This window comes from Sciurus vulgaris (assembly GCF_902686455.1).
Source record: "Sciurus vulgaris genome assembly, chromosome: 6".
NCBI lineage: Eukaryota > Metazoa > Chordata > Mammalia > Rodentia > Sciuridae > Sciurus > Sciurus vulgaris.
This window is the reverse complement of record NC_136466.1, coordinates 121,257,218-121,273,124: the sequence shown is the minus strand read 5'-3', so window position 1 is coordinate 121,273,124 and position 15,907 is coordinate 121,257,218. Positions and strand designations below refer to the sequence as shown.

The window sequence follows — 15,907 nt, the reverse complement described above, 5'->3', positions numbered from 1 at the left end:
CAAACATATTTCATAGTATTTCAGTATTTAATTTTAACAAGGGGCTCTAAGCTGTCTAAAGCTAGTGTTTTATTAATTGTCCCTGATACCCAAAATTGAACTTACTGATTCCCAGAATCCAAAATACTTAAATATCTGAAAGTTCATGGGAAACATGACACCACAAGTGGAAAATTTCATACCTGATCTTATGTGATGAGTCACAGTCAACATGCATTTCTACCAAAAATATTGTATGAAATTACTTTGATCTATGTGTATTGTATATAAAGTGTATATGAAATATAAATGAATTTGATGTATAGACTTGGTTCCCCTCACCAAGGTATTTCTTTATGTAGAAGTAGATATTCAGAAATGTGAAGAAATTTGAAACACTTCTGTCTCAAGTTTTAGGATAAGGGATACTCAACCTCCACATAGTTTTGGCAAGATAACATTATAACAATGTTACCTAACCTCTCTACCTCAGTTTCCATGTCTATAAGATGGGAAGAGCAATAATAATGACTTTATAGGGTTGTGTAAAATCAAGTGAATTAATACATATATAAAGTCCTAAGAGCAGTGCCTTGCTCATGTTAATTCCCTAATAATTTGGGAGTGTTGATGGAAGGGAATATTTCATATATGGGAACTTGAATATTGATAATCATAAGAATTCATTATAGTTTTTCTCCATTTAGTTTTACATTACTGTTTGCATAGTTTGATTCTGTTAAAAGAAGCTGAGATCTTAATCTATATCTGAGAAGTGAAGAGAAAATACAATGAACATCTTTTTTTATAGAATCGACGAACTGTGGCATCTATTAAGAATGACCCTCCTCCAAGAGATAATAGAGGTAAAGTAAAATTTTGTCTCTTAATCCTGCCTATTGACCATTTAGTAAGGACTTGACAAGGTAAATAAAAAGCAAATATTACCTTGATATTATTCATTTAAAGTTTGCATAGGGTTTGTTTTTGTCTCCCACCCCCCTTTCTTCTTGGTGCTGGGATTGAACCTAGGGTCTCACACATATACATGTCTAATTTTAAAGTTGGTTCTTTCCAATTTCCTAATATAATAATGTCAGTAATATTTTTAATAAGATTTAAAGGATGTAATGAATAAAAACCCCATGAAATATATGATTTTGTAGTCATTTCAATAATTTTACAAATTTGGGCTGGAGTTATAGCTCAGTGGTAGAGTGCTTGCCTAGCATGCACTAGCATGAGGCAGTGGATTGGATTCTCAGCACCGCATATAAATACATAAATAAAATAAAGGTCCATTGATATCTAAAAATATATCAAAAAATAATAATTTTGCAAAATTGAGGAGAACATTATTAGAAAGAAGGAATGGGGAAGGAGTCAGCTGATTTTGATGATTAAAATGTTTATGTTAATTACTGGCTAAGAGGTTTCTACAAAGTATAATAGTTAGCATGGGAGTTAGTGGAAGAAAAATCTAAGCAGGCATAAATTGTAGTTAAATTTAAGTCTTTCATATGCTCTCAGACAGGAAATGAAAAGCATAATTAATTTCATTTCTACTGTTCAGCAGTTTTGAATGACTATTTGTGATAGTTACTGTATATGTGCATACTGGGATAGCATGGGCCAGAGTATCAGAAGAGAGAGTATCAGAAGAGAGGTAGAGGGGAAAGTCCTTTTTTTAAACATGATCCTTTGAGTTTTGTGAAAATTTATATTTCTTTGTAAAATGTGCTACTTGTACTTAATTTAGTGTTCCTTTTTACTTTTTAATTCAATAAAACGTTTAAAATTTATATTTTGTACACATATTTAAGGGAAGTTCCTTTGTAGTCTGAAATGTTGACATGGAGAGGTTTGCACATACTTTCAAAACAATTATTAAAAAATCAAATTTGCCTTTGGTTTTTATGTAAATTATTCAGATTGAATTTTATAACTAAAATTACATTGGTGGAAGCTGCTCTGCACATTATTAATTTGAAATTTTTTTTTTTAGCAGTGTCAGTTTATTGAACATAAGTCATTGTTTTATATTGTTTATACCCATAAGTAGAAAACTTAAATAATTTGCTAAATACAACATTTAAGAATCAGGGTTTTTGTTTGTTTGTTTGTTTTGTGTGTTTATTTTACTAAAGTTAGCTTTTAATAATTTTTTGTTCTGAATTTAAAATTTCTTTTACTTATAGTGGTTGGTTCTGCACGTGCACGGCCTAGTCAACTTCCTGAACAGTCTTCCTCTGCACAACAGAATGGTAGTGTTTCAGATATATCTCCAGTTCAAGCTGCAAAAAAGGAATTTGGACCTCCTTGTATGTAAATCAGTATCAAGGATCAGTCATTTTTGGCATACATGTTTTCTCTCTTGGTCATTCTTAAAAGTTCCCAAATGGTAAAGTCTATTTATAAGCTTAATTGCAGATTTCATTTTACAACTCTAGAAATTGAATTTTTTCTTTTACAACTTTAGTCTGTTAATGGGATTTTTAAATGTATATTTTGTAGAAAAAAATTTTATAAGTGAGATTATAACAGTTTCTTCAGTTGCTTTGAATATACAATTCTGGCTGAATGATAACGTGTCAAGGCCTTGAAGGAGAAAGTCTTATGCTTTTCAGTACTTCCAATTGAAAGATCTGTGATTTTTAACCAAGAGATGACATGTATCAATATGTTTGAGTCATTTTTCTTGACTCTGTTTTGTATTTTGTCCTGTTCCTAGCTTTGTTAAAGCAGCTCATAATTAAAACTCTCATAGGTGTTATTGGCATTGCATGCCTTGTCATTATGTATATTTTTTCTATGTGATGAGATTATTCATAATTTTCTGTAAGTACAGTATTCTAAAAAGAAAACTATACTTCTGCAGCTCATCTTTTTCTTTCAGCACGTAGAAAATCTAATTGTGTGAAAGAAGTGGAAAAACTACAAGAAAAACGAGAAAAAAGGAGATTGCAACAGCAAGAACTTAGAGAAAAAAGAGCCCAGGTTTGTAACAGAAACATATTTTGTTTCCAGCCAAAGATTAAACTATATCAGTGAAAGTGATTGACTTGTGAAAAAATAATAGAGTTGTTCATTTTAAATATTTAGAATGTTCCTTAAACTGATATTAAGGAATAATACAAGCTTTTGTGATAATAAATTGCCATAACAGATTTTTATTCTGCTGAATTCTAATGTGTATGTTACATTGACAACTAATGGTCTTTTGATTTTAAGAAAATCTACAAATACATTTGAAAAAATAACCAAGGAAGGTACATGATTGTACTATAAATTTCATTATTGATTTTCCATGGTTAAGTTCTCTATGGCATAGTGAAATGGGTTAAACTTGGTGTTTCAATTTATAGTAAGTATTGAGAATGAGTCTCTACTTGTGTCCTTTTTGTCCTTCAAACAGTACTAAAACTTTTTAATAGCAATGGAGGAAACTGGTCTTTTATCCCATTATAGGTCTTTGTGTTAGAAATTTTGTTGTTAAACCTGTAACTCTTCTATTGTGTTTGTTTATATCTATTGTAGTCTTAAGAATTTGTTTCCTACAGTAAAAACACCAGGTTGTTTATTTAGTAGTATTTTCAAATGGTATTAGATTGTCAGTTCATATATTGTGTTGTAAAATTGAGAACCCAGTACAATATTCAACTTGAATAAATCGCCTTATGCCTGAAAATTACCTGAGAATATCTAGTTGAATTTTGAAATAAATATGCAAAACAGATAGTTACTGATACTTAGCAGAGATGCCACCTGGTGTTTTCTTTGTATACTTCATAATACGTTTGTATTTCTCTGTTCGTTTAATTTTTAACTTCACATTCTTTTTCGCAGTTGACATAGTTGGTATTATTTTCCTAGAAGGTTAAATGAAAGTGGGTTTCAATAACAGTTCCAAAATTTACATTCAAAGCAAATCTGAATATGATATGTGAAAAAAAAAATCTGACTTAGAATATTCAGTCATTTATTATTCATGGTGAAGAGTGGCTGTAGACTTGCTGTTTGTAAAAGTCTGAACTTTTGCCATTTTGAAGCAAAAAGGTAAATCATGGGTAGCATTTGATGATTTGTTTAAAAAAAATTATCTTAGCTTTTGATTCTTTTTAAGTTTATGTCCTGTTGCTTTTCAGCTATTTTATAATGTCTTAGAGTTTTTAAAAAATTATTCTTAGAGTCAACAAATATAGGACATGAATCTAAATGAATTCATATTCCACTTTGCTGAAATACTAGATGAATCACTTAGAATTTGAATCTTTTAGAAGAAGAATTTGAATCTAAGTATGAATTTTTCTAGTATTTCAACTTTAAAGTCTTTGTCATTGTTTTTTTATTGAGTGCTATTTTTTTTCTCCAATTTGTAGGATTAAGTATATAACATGATTTTTGGCATATAGCTAAAAGTGATTTTAAGGAGGATTCTTTGGAGTTAAAAGGATGTATGCTTACTAATAGAATTGTATTTTTACTATGGAAGTGATCGGAATGTAATAAACCTGAACTCTGAAACTATCATAGATCACATTTGTGGTTTAAGTTTGGTCTTAGTTATGACAAATGATACTCTTAATTGAAATTTTTAAACCATGTAACATATATTTAACAAATACAGCATTATTATAATAAATGGCAAATTATTTGTCTTCTGATAGGATGTTGATGCTACAAATCCAAATTATGAAATTATGTGTATGATCAGAGACTTTAGAGGAAGTTTGGATTATAGACCATTAACAACAGCCGATCCTGTAAGATTCTTTTGTTTTAAACTATTGTTGTGGGACTGTTTGTGCTATCAATAAAAAAAGTGTATTGATAACTGCTAAGTTCATATTATATTTAGCTAAATGGTTTTTCCTTATGGGGGCTCATATTCTCATATTTTAAGAAGAAAATTTAAAAAATCTACTTTTCTGTTCATCTCCCATAATTTTAAGTACTAGTGGTGCTGCCCATAGATATGTCCTTTTTCAAAGAGAAGCCTGTCTTTGGAAGGCAGAGCAATAGTTGAGGTAGTGACATAAGAAGAATCAGTTTCCTTCTGACCATCACTTGTATGTTGGTTTCACTTACAAGCTTATTTTCTCTTTGGCTTGGACTGTAGAGTCCACCATCATTCCATTTTATTATTTGTTATTTTAAATAAACATTATTCTGACTTTAATAGTAAATGATGGTTGTTGAGGGGCTGTAGTGGACCAAAAATCCTGTAGCCGGGCGTGGTGGCGCACACCTTAATCCCAGCAGCTCAGGAGGCTGAGACAGGAGGATTGCGAGTTCAAAGCCAGCCTCAGCAATGGTGAGGTGCTAAGCAACTCAATGAGACCCTGTCTCTAAATAAAATACAAAATAGGGCTGGGGATGTGGCTCAGTGGTAAAGTACCCCTGAGTTCAGTCCCTAGTACCCCCCAAAAAAATTTCTGTAGTCTTACTACTCCTTTCCTGTTGGGGAGTGAGAATTTGTTGCACAGAAAATAATTTTATGAGTAATATGAAAAATAATCCATCTGACCTAGCATATATAGAATGTGTTGCTTACAAAAAATACATTTGTGTTAGGCTTATGTATTATATAGGATTTAATCAGATTGTTCACAGCATTTGTATCCCATATGTTTTAGTCCTTGCTACTCCTTCATGTGTTTTACCTCCTGCATCTTGAGCTCATGTTTTAGAACAGGCAAATTGACCAATTTTCTAAATGGGCCTGATGATAGTAAATGTTACTGGCTTTCAATCCCTGCTTTGTGTTAATTATTATTTAAAGAAGGCATGTAATGAGTTTTATGAAAAAATATTTGTGCATAATAGTTGTCATATTTATGAAATTGTTCAAATTATTTTGCTCTCTTTTGAGAATCCATTTTTCCTATAATAATCTTTGCAGACATCTTCCCTTGTAATCAACCTGAAAATATGCCACTTGATAGAATAAAAATTTTACTTTAGTTGTATACAATTCATCTTGAAGTGAATAAGGCACCTTCTCAACATGAACTTAATGCTAAGAATAGTACAAAATTATTAAAGTAATGATTTACCAAAAAAGACAATAGCAAGTTTCCATTACAATCAGAAGTTTAGAAATAATTGTGCCTGACAACTATTAAAATTTATGCAAAGCTAATTTGTTTTTTACTCTTATGCTACTTATAAATTTATAAAACTACTGGAGGAAATTACATTGTTTCACTTTCCGTCATTTTATATACCACTGATAATCACTGAAACAAAACATTTTTTATTTCTAGATTGATGAACATAGAATATGTGTTTGTGTAAGAAAACGACCACTCAATAAAAAAGGTATGGTGCTTAATGAACTCTATAAAAGTTGAATTTGTCTTATTTGTAATGTAGTTCAATAATAGTGCAAATCAAATTGGTTTAGAAGAGTTAAATGTAAATCATTTCATTTGTATGTTAACTATTATGCAGATTTGTATGACTACACCTATTGGTTTGTCACCTCTCTGTAAATGGTGCCGTGGTGCATGCCTATAATCCATTCAACAAAGTAGGCTAAGACAGGAGGCCAGCCTCAGCAACTTAGTGAGGCCCTAGGCAACTTAATAAGATCCTGTCTTAAAAAATAAAATAATAACGAGAATTGAGGATTGAACCTTTGGATTCAATCCCAGGTACAAAAAAAAAAACCCAAAACCATTTCTGGTTCTTGCTTCACAGATATCTTGATTCTTTTAATCTGTTGTTGAACTAGTCTTGAATTATTGAGTTACTGAATGGCATTTTATGGAATATTTTTAAAATTTTTACAAATTTTACTCTTTTATCTAAATTCTTACTACTTAAGCTGGTTGCAGTGCCAGGGACTCAGGAGGTTTGACTCAGAAGGATCACAAGTGTGAGGCCAGCCTGGGCAATATAGTGAGACTGTCTCAAAATACAATAAAAAGGATGGAACTCAATGGTAGAGTGCCCCTGTGTTCAGTATGGCCCCCTTTCTGCCACAAAAATCTTGCTACTTAGGTATGTTAATTTAAATGCTATTAAAATTAATGGGCATTGATTTTCATCTTCTAGAAACTCAGATGAAAGATCTTGATGTAATCACAATCCCCAGTAAAGATGTTGTGATGGTACATGAACCCAAACAAAAAGTAGATTTAACAAGGTACCTAGAAAACCAAACATTTCGTTTTGATTATGCCTTTGATGACTCAGCTCCTAATGAAATGGTTTACAGGTAGGTAAATTTGTTTTGAATCAGAATCTTGTTCCTATGCGGTACGTGTGTTCACCACCACCCTGAAACTATAGAACTGTAATGTGTTTTTTCATTCTGAGTGTAAAAAAAGAATATGTAATAAACTTTACGGGTACTAATGCTTGTTCTCTTTAATGCTTTCGCCCAAATATATTTTTCCTTGCCAACTGCTAATAAACTTACTGTATTATCCCCCCCCCCACCCCCCACATACACACAGAAGAAATTTCTGGAAGACATTAATATAATCTTTAAGAATGAAATGTAGTATGAAGAGAACCTTTAATTTTTACATTTTAATCCCTGCAGTAGGAAATAAATTTGAAATACCTGTTGTTATACAGTAATCAGAATTTAAGTCTTTATTTAGCACATATTGCCACTTAGGGTAAAAACATTCTGTAAATCTACTACTCAACATTTGCTTAATATTATCATCTTAAAACTTGTGGGTAGTTTTTTTGGGGGGATATGGTTTTAATATGAGTTTGTGTGTTCAACTTATAAACAATTCAAAGTTATATACACGAATGTCCCTCATTTAAATGTAGACCTTTATCAGTTTTGAAACCGGTAGATAACTGTAACATCAGTTTTAGCACTCTCGCTATTCTATATAGAATTGCTTTGCAGTTGCTTGAATTCACCATCTTTTCTTGGCACTTAGAAAGCAGAGTTAATGGGAATCTTTAGAATTGAAAGTGTCACTACATATGAAATATGGTTAAGACCAGTTTCATTGATCTTAAGCCAGAAAACTGGGAGTTCAGTTCTAAAATGAAGAAGGTTAAAGAACATGTTAATGCTAGATATATTGGGAAGAATATGTTTAAAAATGGAATTGTAATAGCAAATTGTTTTTTAGCTTTCTGCAAGTATAATTCTTTCCTCATTTCCTTTCCTACCTCTACCTCATAAAATTTAAGCCTGTTGGACTTAAAAAAATTTTTTTATTAATTAATTTTTTTAGTTGTAGATGGATGCAATACCTTTATTTTCATTTATTTTTATGTGGTGCTGAGGATTGAACCCAGTGCTTCACACATGCTAGGCAAGGGCCTACCACTGAGTCACAACCCCAACCCAAGCTGTTTGTCTTTTATAATAGTTTTCAAGCAATTATTATAAACATGTTTCTGTGTATGATAGACTTCGTAAACATTCTGTATTTCACATTGTATTTATGCTTCTTGACATTATCAGTACTTATCCTCCCTCTCGTGCTTTTATGGATTGAGGAATTTTTGTTTGTTTTGTTTTTGGTCTGATCACTCTTCAGATTCATTTCTAGTTCTCTTTGAACAGAACTTTTCCCTTTTATTTTGTACCTTTCCAATTTTGTCTTGAAAAGTTTTAGCAGAGCTATACAAAGTGTTTCACTTGTAGATTTATTTTCTGACATGCTTTTTAGAATTCTGTTCAGTGAGGAAGTATTTATCCTTCACCATTGTATTGTTTTATATTTGTTATTTTTTTGTGTGTGTGTGGTGCTAGGGATCAAACATAGGATCTCACACATGCTAGGTGATGCTTCCAACTGAGTTACATCTCCAGCTTCCCTACCTTTTTATTTAACTCTTAACAGTGGATTTTAGCAATATGTTTGAGAAACAATCTGAGGCATGTATTTAGATATTATTGTCCTGATTCAAAACTGTTAGCTCAGAACTCAGTGTCCTATAAGTTTTTTATATTTCTTTACCCCCTGAATAAATTACTTGCCCAGATTAAAGGTAATCATTGTTTTTCTACCTACCTTAGAAGGTCTAAAGATAATGTTTTTGCATTTTTTTTCTCCTATTAGCCCTTCTCTATTAAGACCATCACTCTTTATATTGTTTGTGTTAAACTTGTAACTGATTATTTTTTATTTTCATTATATGTGCTTTATTACTGCCACCATTGTTTATTTTGGAATTATTGCTTGATATTATACATTAAAAGCTTTGAAACTGGGCACAGTGGTGCATGCTTGTAATCCCAGTGACTTGGAAGGCTGAGGCAGGAGGATCGCAATTCAAAGTCAGCCTGAGCAAATTAGTGAGGCCCTAAGCAACTCAGTGAGACCCTGTCTCTAAGTAAAATGCAAAAAAGGGTTGAGGATGTGGCTCAGTGGTTAAGTGCCTCTGAGTTCAATCCCTGGTACAAAATAAATAAATAAATAAATAAGCTTTGAGGAATTCTGACATGGTTTTTAAAAATTTTTAAGAGAGTTGTTTAAAATCTTGCCATATGCTTTATATTGTTTAGTACTATTTTTAATTATTTGCTTAAGTATTTGTGACACACTCTTAACTGATGCTTTTTATTTTTAAGGTTTACTGCTAGACCACTAGTAGAAACTATATTTGAAAGGGGAATGGCTACATGCTTTGCTTATGGGCAGACTGGAAGTGGAAAAACTCATGTAAGTAATTTGTTAAAATTTAATCCCAGTGCAGTACTACATTTCTTTTCCTTATAACTTAATTCTATAGTCCAAATTCTTAAGATTTATTCCTGAATAATATCTATTATTATTTATTTCCTTTTCAAAATAGACTATGGGTGGTGACTTTTCAGGAAAGAACCAAGATTGTTCTAAAGGAATTTATGCATTAGCAGGTAAGTGCCCTTTTTGTGTGTAATTTGTAATACTTGGATGTTATTCAGGTGGTTTTTAAAGAAAGCTTTAAAATACGGTCCAGCAACTCTAATGCTATGCTTAATGTACATTATGCCAATAGGTTGTCAGATTGAAAACTGCCATAAGATTTAAACAATTGGTTACAAAAATACTGATTATATTTTTGTTGTAATCTGGCACATTGTAGGAGATTGGTGTAAATTGTTGAATGATTGAATTAGAAAAATCTTCTGTTTGGTACAGTTATAAGAATGACTTTTTTTGACCAACTATATATAATTTTATGTTATTTGTAAGTAGTAGCATTCTCTTATAGAATGTGGAGAGTCACTTCTGTTACAGTATTTTTTTATCAAATTAATATTTGGTTTAGTTTTCATTTTTAGTATTGATGCTATCATCCTAGGTAAAGATTAACTGATTCCTCTACAAATAGAACATTTAAATTGTGTCTTAACAATTTTCTGTTCATGAAATTCTTGATAGCTCGAGATGTCTTTTTAATGCTAAAGAAGCCAAACTATAAGAAGCTAGAACTTCAAGTATATGCAACCTTTTTTGAAATTTATAGTGGAAAGGTATGTAGGAACTTTTTAAAAAAATTTTTATGTTTTAAAATTGAAAATACGTTATAACCAATTTAATTTGCCATTCAGTGTCATTGAGCACATTTATGTTGCTTTGGAACTACCATCACAAACTTTATATGTATTTGGAATATGTTAGAATTTGTCTTGAGGTTTTTAAAATGTCTTTTGAATCTCTCAATATGTTAAGCAATATTTTCTAATAATAGTTATTATTTTCCTCTCTGAGCGATTTGTTGTTGTAGTACTGCTTCTTTTTATTTTAAAGCTAGTTTTCTAAAATGGATATGATTTTTCATAGGTATTTGACTTGCTAAATAGGAAAACAAAATTACGAGTTCTAGAAGATGGAAAACAGCAGGTTCAAGTGGTGGGATTACAGGAACGGGAGGTCAAATGTGTTGAAGATGTACTGAAACTCATTGATATAGGCAACAGTTGCAGGTAAATACATTAAGAAAGGGAAACTTCAGTTTTAGCTATCTATCGCATAAACACAAAGTAGGGAGGTTATCCGTTGCATGTTTGAAGTAAAAATCATTGTTCTTAAAAACTTTTGTTACATGGAGACTTAAGTGCTATCTATGAAATTAATACCATACTATAATTAAGAAAAACTGGGTAAAGTTGTATCAATTTGGTGACATTTAATTTTTAACAGTATCATTTCTGTATTTAAATTATAAAATCTGGCTAAATAGATTGTTGCTGCTTTTTTAAAATGAAAATGTCATGTTAACATGTAAATTGAAATTTTAATGTGTCAACATGTCTTTAATCACACGATAGAACGTCTGGTCAAACTTCGGCAAATGCACATTCATCTCGGAGCCATGCAGTGTTTCAGATTATTCTTCGAAGGAAAGGAAAACTACACGGCAAGTTTTCTCTCATTGATTTGGCTGGAAATGAAAGAGGAGCTGATACTTCCAGTGCAGACAGACAAACTAGGCTTGAAGGTGCTGAAATTAATAAAAGCCTTTTAGCACTCAAGGTAAGTTAAATACATTTAATTATGAAAAGCCCATTACTTTTTAACTTTGTTTACTGAGTTGCCAAATAATAGTACTTACTTTTTCCAATAAAAACATGTTTTCAAATTTTGGTTGTTATGCTTGCAGTTATAGATTTTATTGTATTTAGAATTTTTTCCTTATACACATGATTCATTGTTTTTAGGTGGGATAAAAGGGTATGTGAGTTGGCACACCAATTCAATTCTGAGGCTGCCTAGATAAATTCTAAAAGGCCTTCACCTCTTATATTTTTTCTTGAGAAGGGCAAGGAACCATAGACTTGAGTTAAGAAATAAGTTTCTCAGAAAAAAATTTGTAATGGTTTTCAGAAAGTCTGACCAGAATTATATCTTTTCCTTCACTAGAAAAGCAGAGGTTGGAAAGATTTACAGTAAAGTGTTTCCGTATTTTTTTCTTACATAATGCCACTTTAAAATTTTAACATTTTATAGTTTTCCTATTTCCTGTCACATTTAAACACTAGTCATTGTTTCCAAAAGTATTTTTTGAAATTACAATAAAGTAAGTTTTGTGGCTTTTTTTGTTTGTTTGTTTTTGGTCTTTTTCTTGAGTTAGCATTCATGGGAGCATTTTTGCAGTACTGTGAAACTGTTAGAATTTTCAGAGCTCATCAGACCTTAAATATGGCTTATCATAAAATATGTTACTTAAGATCACTTTTTATAAGAAAGTCTAATTTGTGAGACTTGCTTTCTTAATTTTCAGGAGTGCATCAGAGCCTTAGGTAGAAATAAACCTCATACTCCTTTCCGAGCAAGTAAACTCACTCAGGTGTTAAGAGATTCATTCATAGGTGAAAACTCTCGTACCTGCATGGTAAGTTTATTTTTGTTGTTTCATTTTATCCTGAAGGAATAACTCTACAATATCTATGGAAAATTTTAATATACATTAGTTGCAATCATTTGAATCCTAGATATAGTTGATATTTAAGATGTGTCCCTGCCAGTCTGATAGAATGTACTGTATTAATTCTATCATCTGAGTTATCTCATGTATATCATGAATGAATACTTTGTTAGGTTTTGGTTATCCTATGTGACAGCAGCAGGGCTTATCCTGTGGCAAAATGCTATTACAAAAAATGGGAGGGAGCAGTCACTTAGTATTGTTTCTTTTGTTTACCTTCATTTTCTGCTGGATTTTGATTATTTCCTAGTGCCTTCAGAGAATTGTTTATATTTTAACTGTACTTTATAATTATTATGTGATTATGGGTATAAGATAGCAAGCACATTTTTAAATAACCATTTAAGATTAGATGTAAATGAGCTATTTTTCAGAATAATTGTCTTGATTATTTTTGACATTTTATCTTTGCCTTTTTCCCCCCTGCGTAGATTGCCACAATATCTCCAGGAATGGCATCCTGTGAAAATACTCTTAATACATTAAGATACGCAAATAGGTATGAGATGGTTCTGTACTCTGAAATTTGAATTCTAATTCTAAAATAGAGAAGTGTGAATATGATCTTATTGTAGGGCAGATTATAATACATTGTTCTTAAAAAAAATGTTTAGAGATTTATTCTTGTTTTGTATTTTTTTGGTACTGAGGATTTAAGCTGGGGCACTTTACCATTGAATTCTACATCCCCATCCCGTTTTGTTTTTTATTTTAAGACAAGTTGCTTACGGCCTCACAAAATTGCTGAGGCTGGCTTTGAATTTGTGATCCTACTGCCTCAGTCCCCCACATTGCCGAAACTGCAGATGTGTGCCACTTTTTGCCTGGCCATTTATTCTTCAAGGTGATAATATTTAGATTCAGTTTTTCAAGTTCTAAAAATGAGTAGAAAGGTGTTGTGTAGTTAGAGAAGCAGCTGATATCTTTAGTAAAATTGACCTTTCTGTACTACAACATGATTGTTTTTCCATTTCAAAAAGTTATATTTCATATTTTACTACACTTAAATCATGCAAGTTTTTCTTCTTGAGACTGCAAAGTAAGTGAAAGCTACAGGAACAGTCTTTATTTCTTTATTTTACCATAGGCTGAAAATTATTCCTGATGATAGTACATGTTATATATAAGGAATATATAGTTTGAGTAACAAGTGATAGTCTTTGTGGTGTTTTGTATGATTTATATTTTATTATTTGTGTCAGTAATGTGTCCAACTTTAATAAACAACTGAGTCATTACAGAAGGACAAATGCATCATAGTCTGTTAAAGCAGTTTATTTCTTGGAGTCATGAAATGCTGCTGAGACATGAATAGGCATATTTATTCTGTGGATCCCCCGTTGCTCTTTTTTAAAATGACTGATTACATAGTTTTAAATTTCTGTCACCACCGTTACATTTATGATTTTAATGTAGAGATAAAATTCCTCTTTATGAACTCTTTCTAATGTGAAGATTGTCTTAATTTTGCTTGACTAAAATATGTCTTGTTTGTTTTACTCATAATGGAAATTTTATTTTCAATCTTTTCTTAAAATATGAAATACATGTGCATAAAAACTACCTAAAACATTAATGAATAAAATAATGAATACTTGTAAGATGAAAATTTTGGCATTATATTAGGAATTAGAATATCACCAACCCCTTAAAACATTCTCCATGTATTCATTCCTTCTGATTACAAAAACTCTTAAGTAACTTGCTGAACTTATTGATTTCTCACCATAGATAATCATTGTCCAGACTTCTTGGAATAATTTTCTCATATTTCTTTTTACCTGTTTTTGGCGATTGGATCTTTGTAGGTTACCCTTAACTGGGCTCATACTTAAGATCCTCTATTATGCCCAACTTTTTTTTTTTTTTTCTTTCTTTCTTTGCCTTTTTCTCTCTTTAGTTTTATTTATTTATTTATTTTTGGTACTAGAGATTGAACCCAGGAATGCTGTACCATTGAGCTACATTCCCAGCCCTTTTTATTTTGGAGAGGCCTCACTTAGTTTACAAGGCTGGTCTCAAATTGCAATCCTCTTATCTCAGTCTCCCCAGTCACTGGGATCATAGGCATAGCTCACTGCCTGGCTTTTCTTCTTTTAAAAATAATTTTAAGCCATGAGGGATGGCAAAGGCCTATAATCTCAGAGACTCAGCCAAGGCAACAGGATTATAATTACAAAGCCAGCCTCAGCAATTTAGTAAGATCCTGTATCAAAAATAAAAACCGACTGGGTTCAATTCCCAGTACTGACAAATAAATTAAAAACAAATACATACATACATACATATATATTACTACCTATGAGTATGTCCTTGAGTGACATAGAATCTGTGTCTGGATCATGCATTTTGTTCTTTTATGTTTTGTTTCAGTTAAAGAAATTCTAAATGGTAGTAATAAACATTGGAAATTATAAACCTATTAATCTCTTGTAAAAAGGTATTAAAATACAGTAGCTACTTTAAAAATATTAATAGAACTTTATTTCAAAATTTAATGCCTTTTATAGTTTGAATTAACTCCTAGCTGTAAACTTACTGTGCAATGAAATAATTTTTTATAATTAATTTTTTTAGCATATAGGATTTTTATCATTAATTTTAAATGCTGCTTATTGAAAAATTGTTCATGGAGAGGTGGGGAGCACCTTAGTGTGGTAGGTTCTTGCCATGTTATAGAATTAAAACAAAAATCCTTTATGTTTTAAAATGTTAGACTGCCAAGGATTCCCCCTAATATGAAGGTGCTATATAGGTTGAATACCCCTTACCTGAACAGTTTTGAGATCAATAGTATATCAGATTTTGGAATTTTTTGAATTTTGGAATATTTGCACATACATAAGGAGATATCTTGGGGTGGAATCCAAACATTAGCAAAAACAACTTAAATTCCATTAGGATTCTTCATCTGAATCAAGAACCACAAAACAGTTTTTTCAGTTAAATGAATAATGTTTCATAGCTAATACCATTCTAGATGTAGAAGCAGAAGTTATTTTGTGACGATAAATGACTTTAGGCATTAGGACTTAATTTTAACTCTTGTGTCCTTTTTGAGAAAGTCTACAAAAGCAGTAGGAACTTATTAATACTAATAAACAAAATATTCATGCTACTAACAACATAAGAATGAGTGATCATGTAGTTTAAATAAAGGATATTTTAGGATTTAGGTAGTGTCCTGGAGCTGGGGATGTAGCTCAGAGGTAGAGCACTTGCCTAGCATGCACAAGGCCCTGGGTTCAATCCCTAGTAGCCCTCCCCCCTAAAAAAAAAAAAAAAAAAAAAAAAAAAAAAAAAAAAAAAAAAAATTTGGTGGTGTGTAGATAAATGTCAAGTATTATTAGAAAAGTAAAGGGAGAATTTTAGTTAGGTCTTTTGAGTAAGGGATCAGTAGGACTAAGAAGTTCAAAAAGTTAACATTGATACTCTAAACACATTGTTAGAGCAATGTTGATAATCTTTTCTAAATAAAACTGAAATGAAAACTTGAAATGTACATTGCTGTGTTTACAAGAGCATT

The 15,907-nt window shown here is 31.3% G+C and overlaps 1 protein-coding gene across 4 annotated transcripts in view; it reads left to right on the top strand.

Annotated features, from left to right (window-relative positions):
- Positions 1-15,907, top strand: part of KIF2A (kinesin family member 2A) — a 56,822-nt gene that overhangs the window by 29,611 nt on the left and 11,304 nt on the right. For 2 of the 4 annotated variants that reach the window (XM_079144435.1, XM_079144434.1), the window contains exons 4-16: positions 791-845; positions 2,178-2,300; positions 2,876-2,976; positions 4,647-4,742; positions 6,246-6,300; positions 7,039-7,201; positions 9,539-9,629; positions 9,763-9,826; positions 10,335-10,426; positions 10,737-10,879; positions 11,225-11,429; positions 12,178-12,288; positions 12,813-12,880. In XM_079144435.1, coding sequence (XP_079000561.1) covers positions 791-845; positions 2,178-2,300; positions 2,876-2,976; positions 4,647-4,742; positions 6,246-6,300; positions 7,039-7,201; positions 9,539-9,629; positions 9,763-9,826; positions 10,335-10,426; positions 10,737-10,879; positions 11,225-11,429; positions 12,178-12,288; positions 12,813-12,880 — 1,367 coding nt within the window. The remainder of the gene's footprint in view (positions 1-790; positions 846-2,177; positions 2,301-2,875; positions 2,977-4,646; positions 4,743-6,245; positions 6,301-7,038; positions 7,202-9,538; positions 9,630-9,762; positions 9,827-10,334; positions 10,427-10,736; positions 10,880-11,224; positions 11,430-12,177; positions 12,289-12,812; positions 12,881-15,907) is intronic. The other 2 variants (XM_079144436.1, XM_079144433.1) reach the window with 1 other exon arrangement.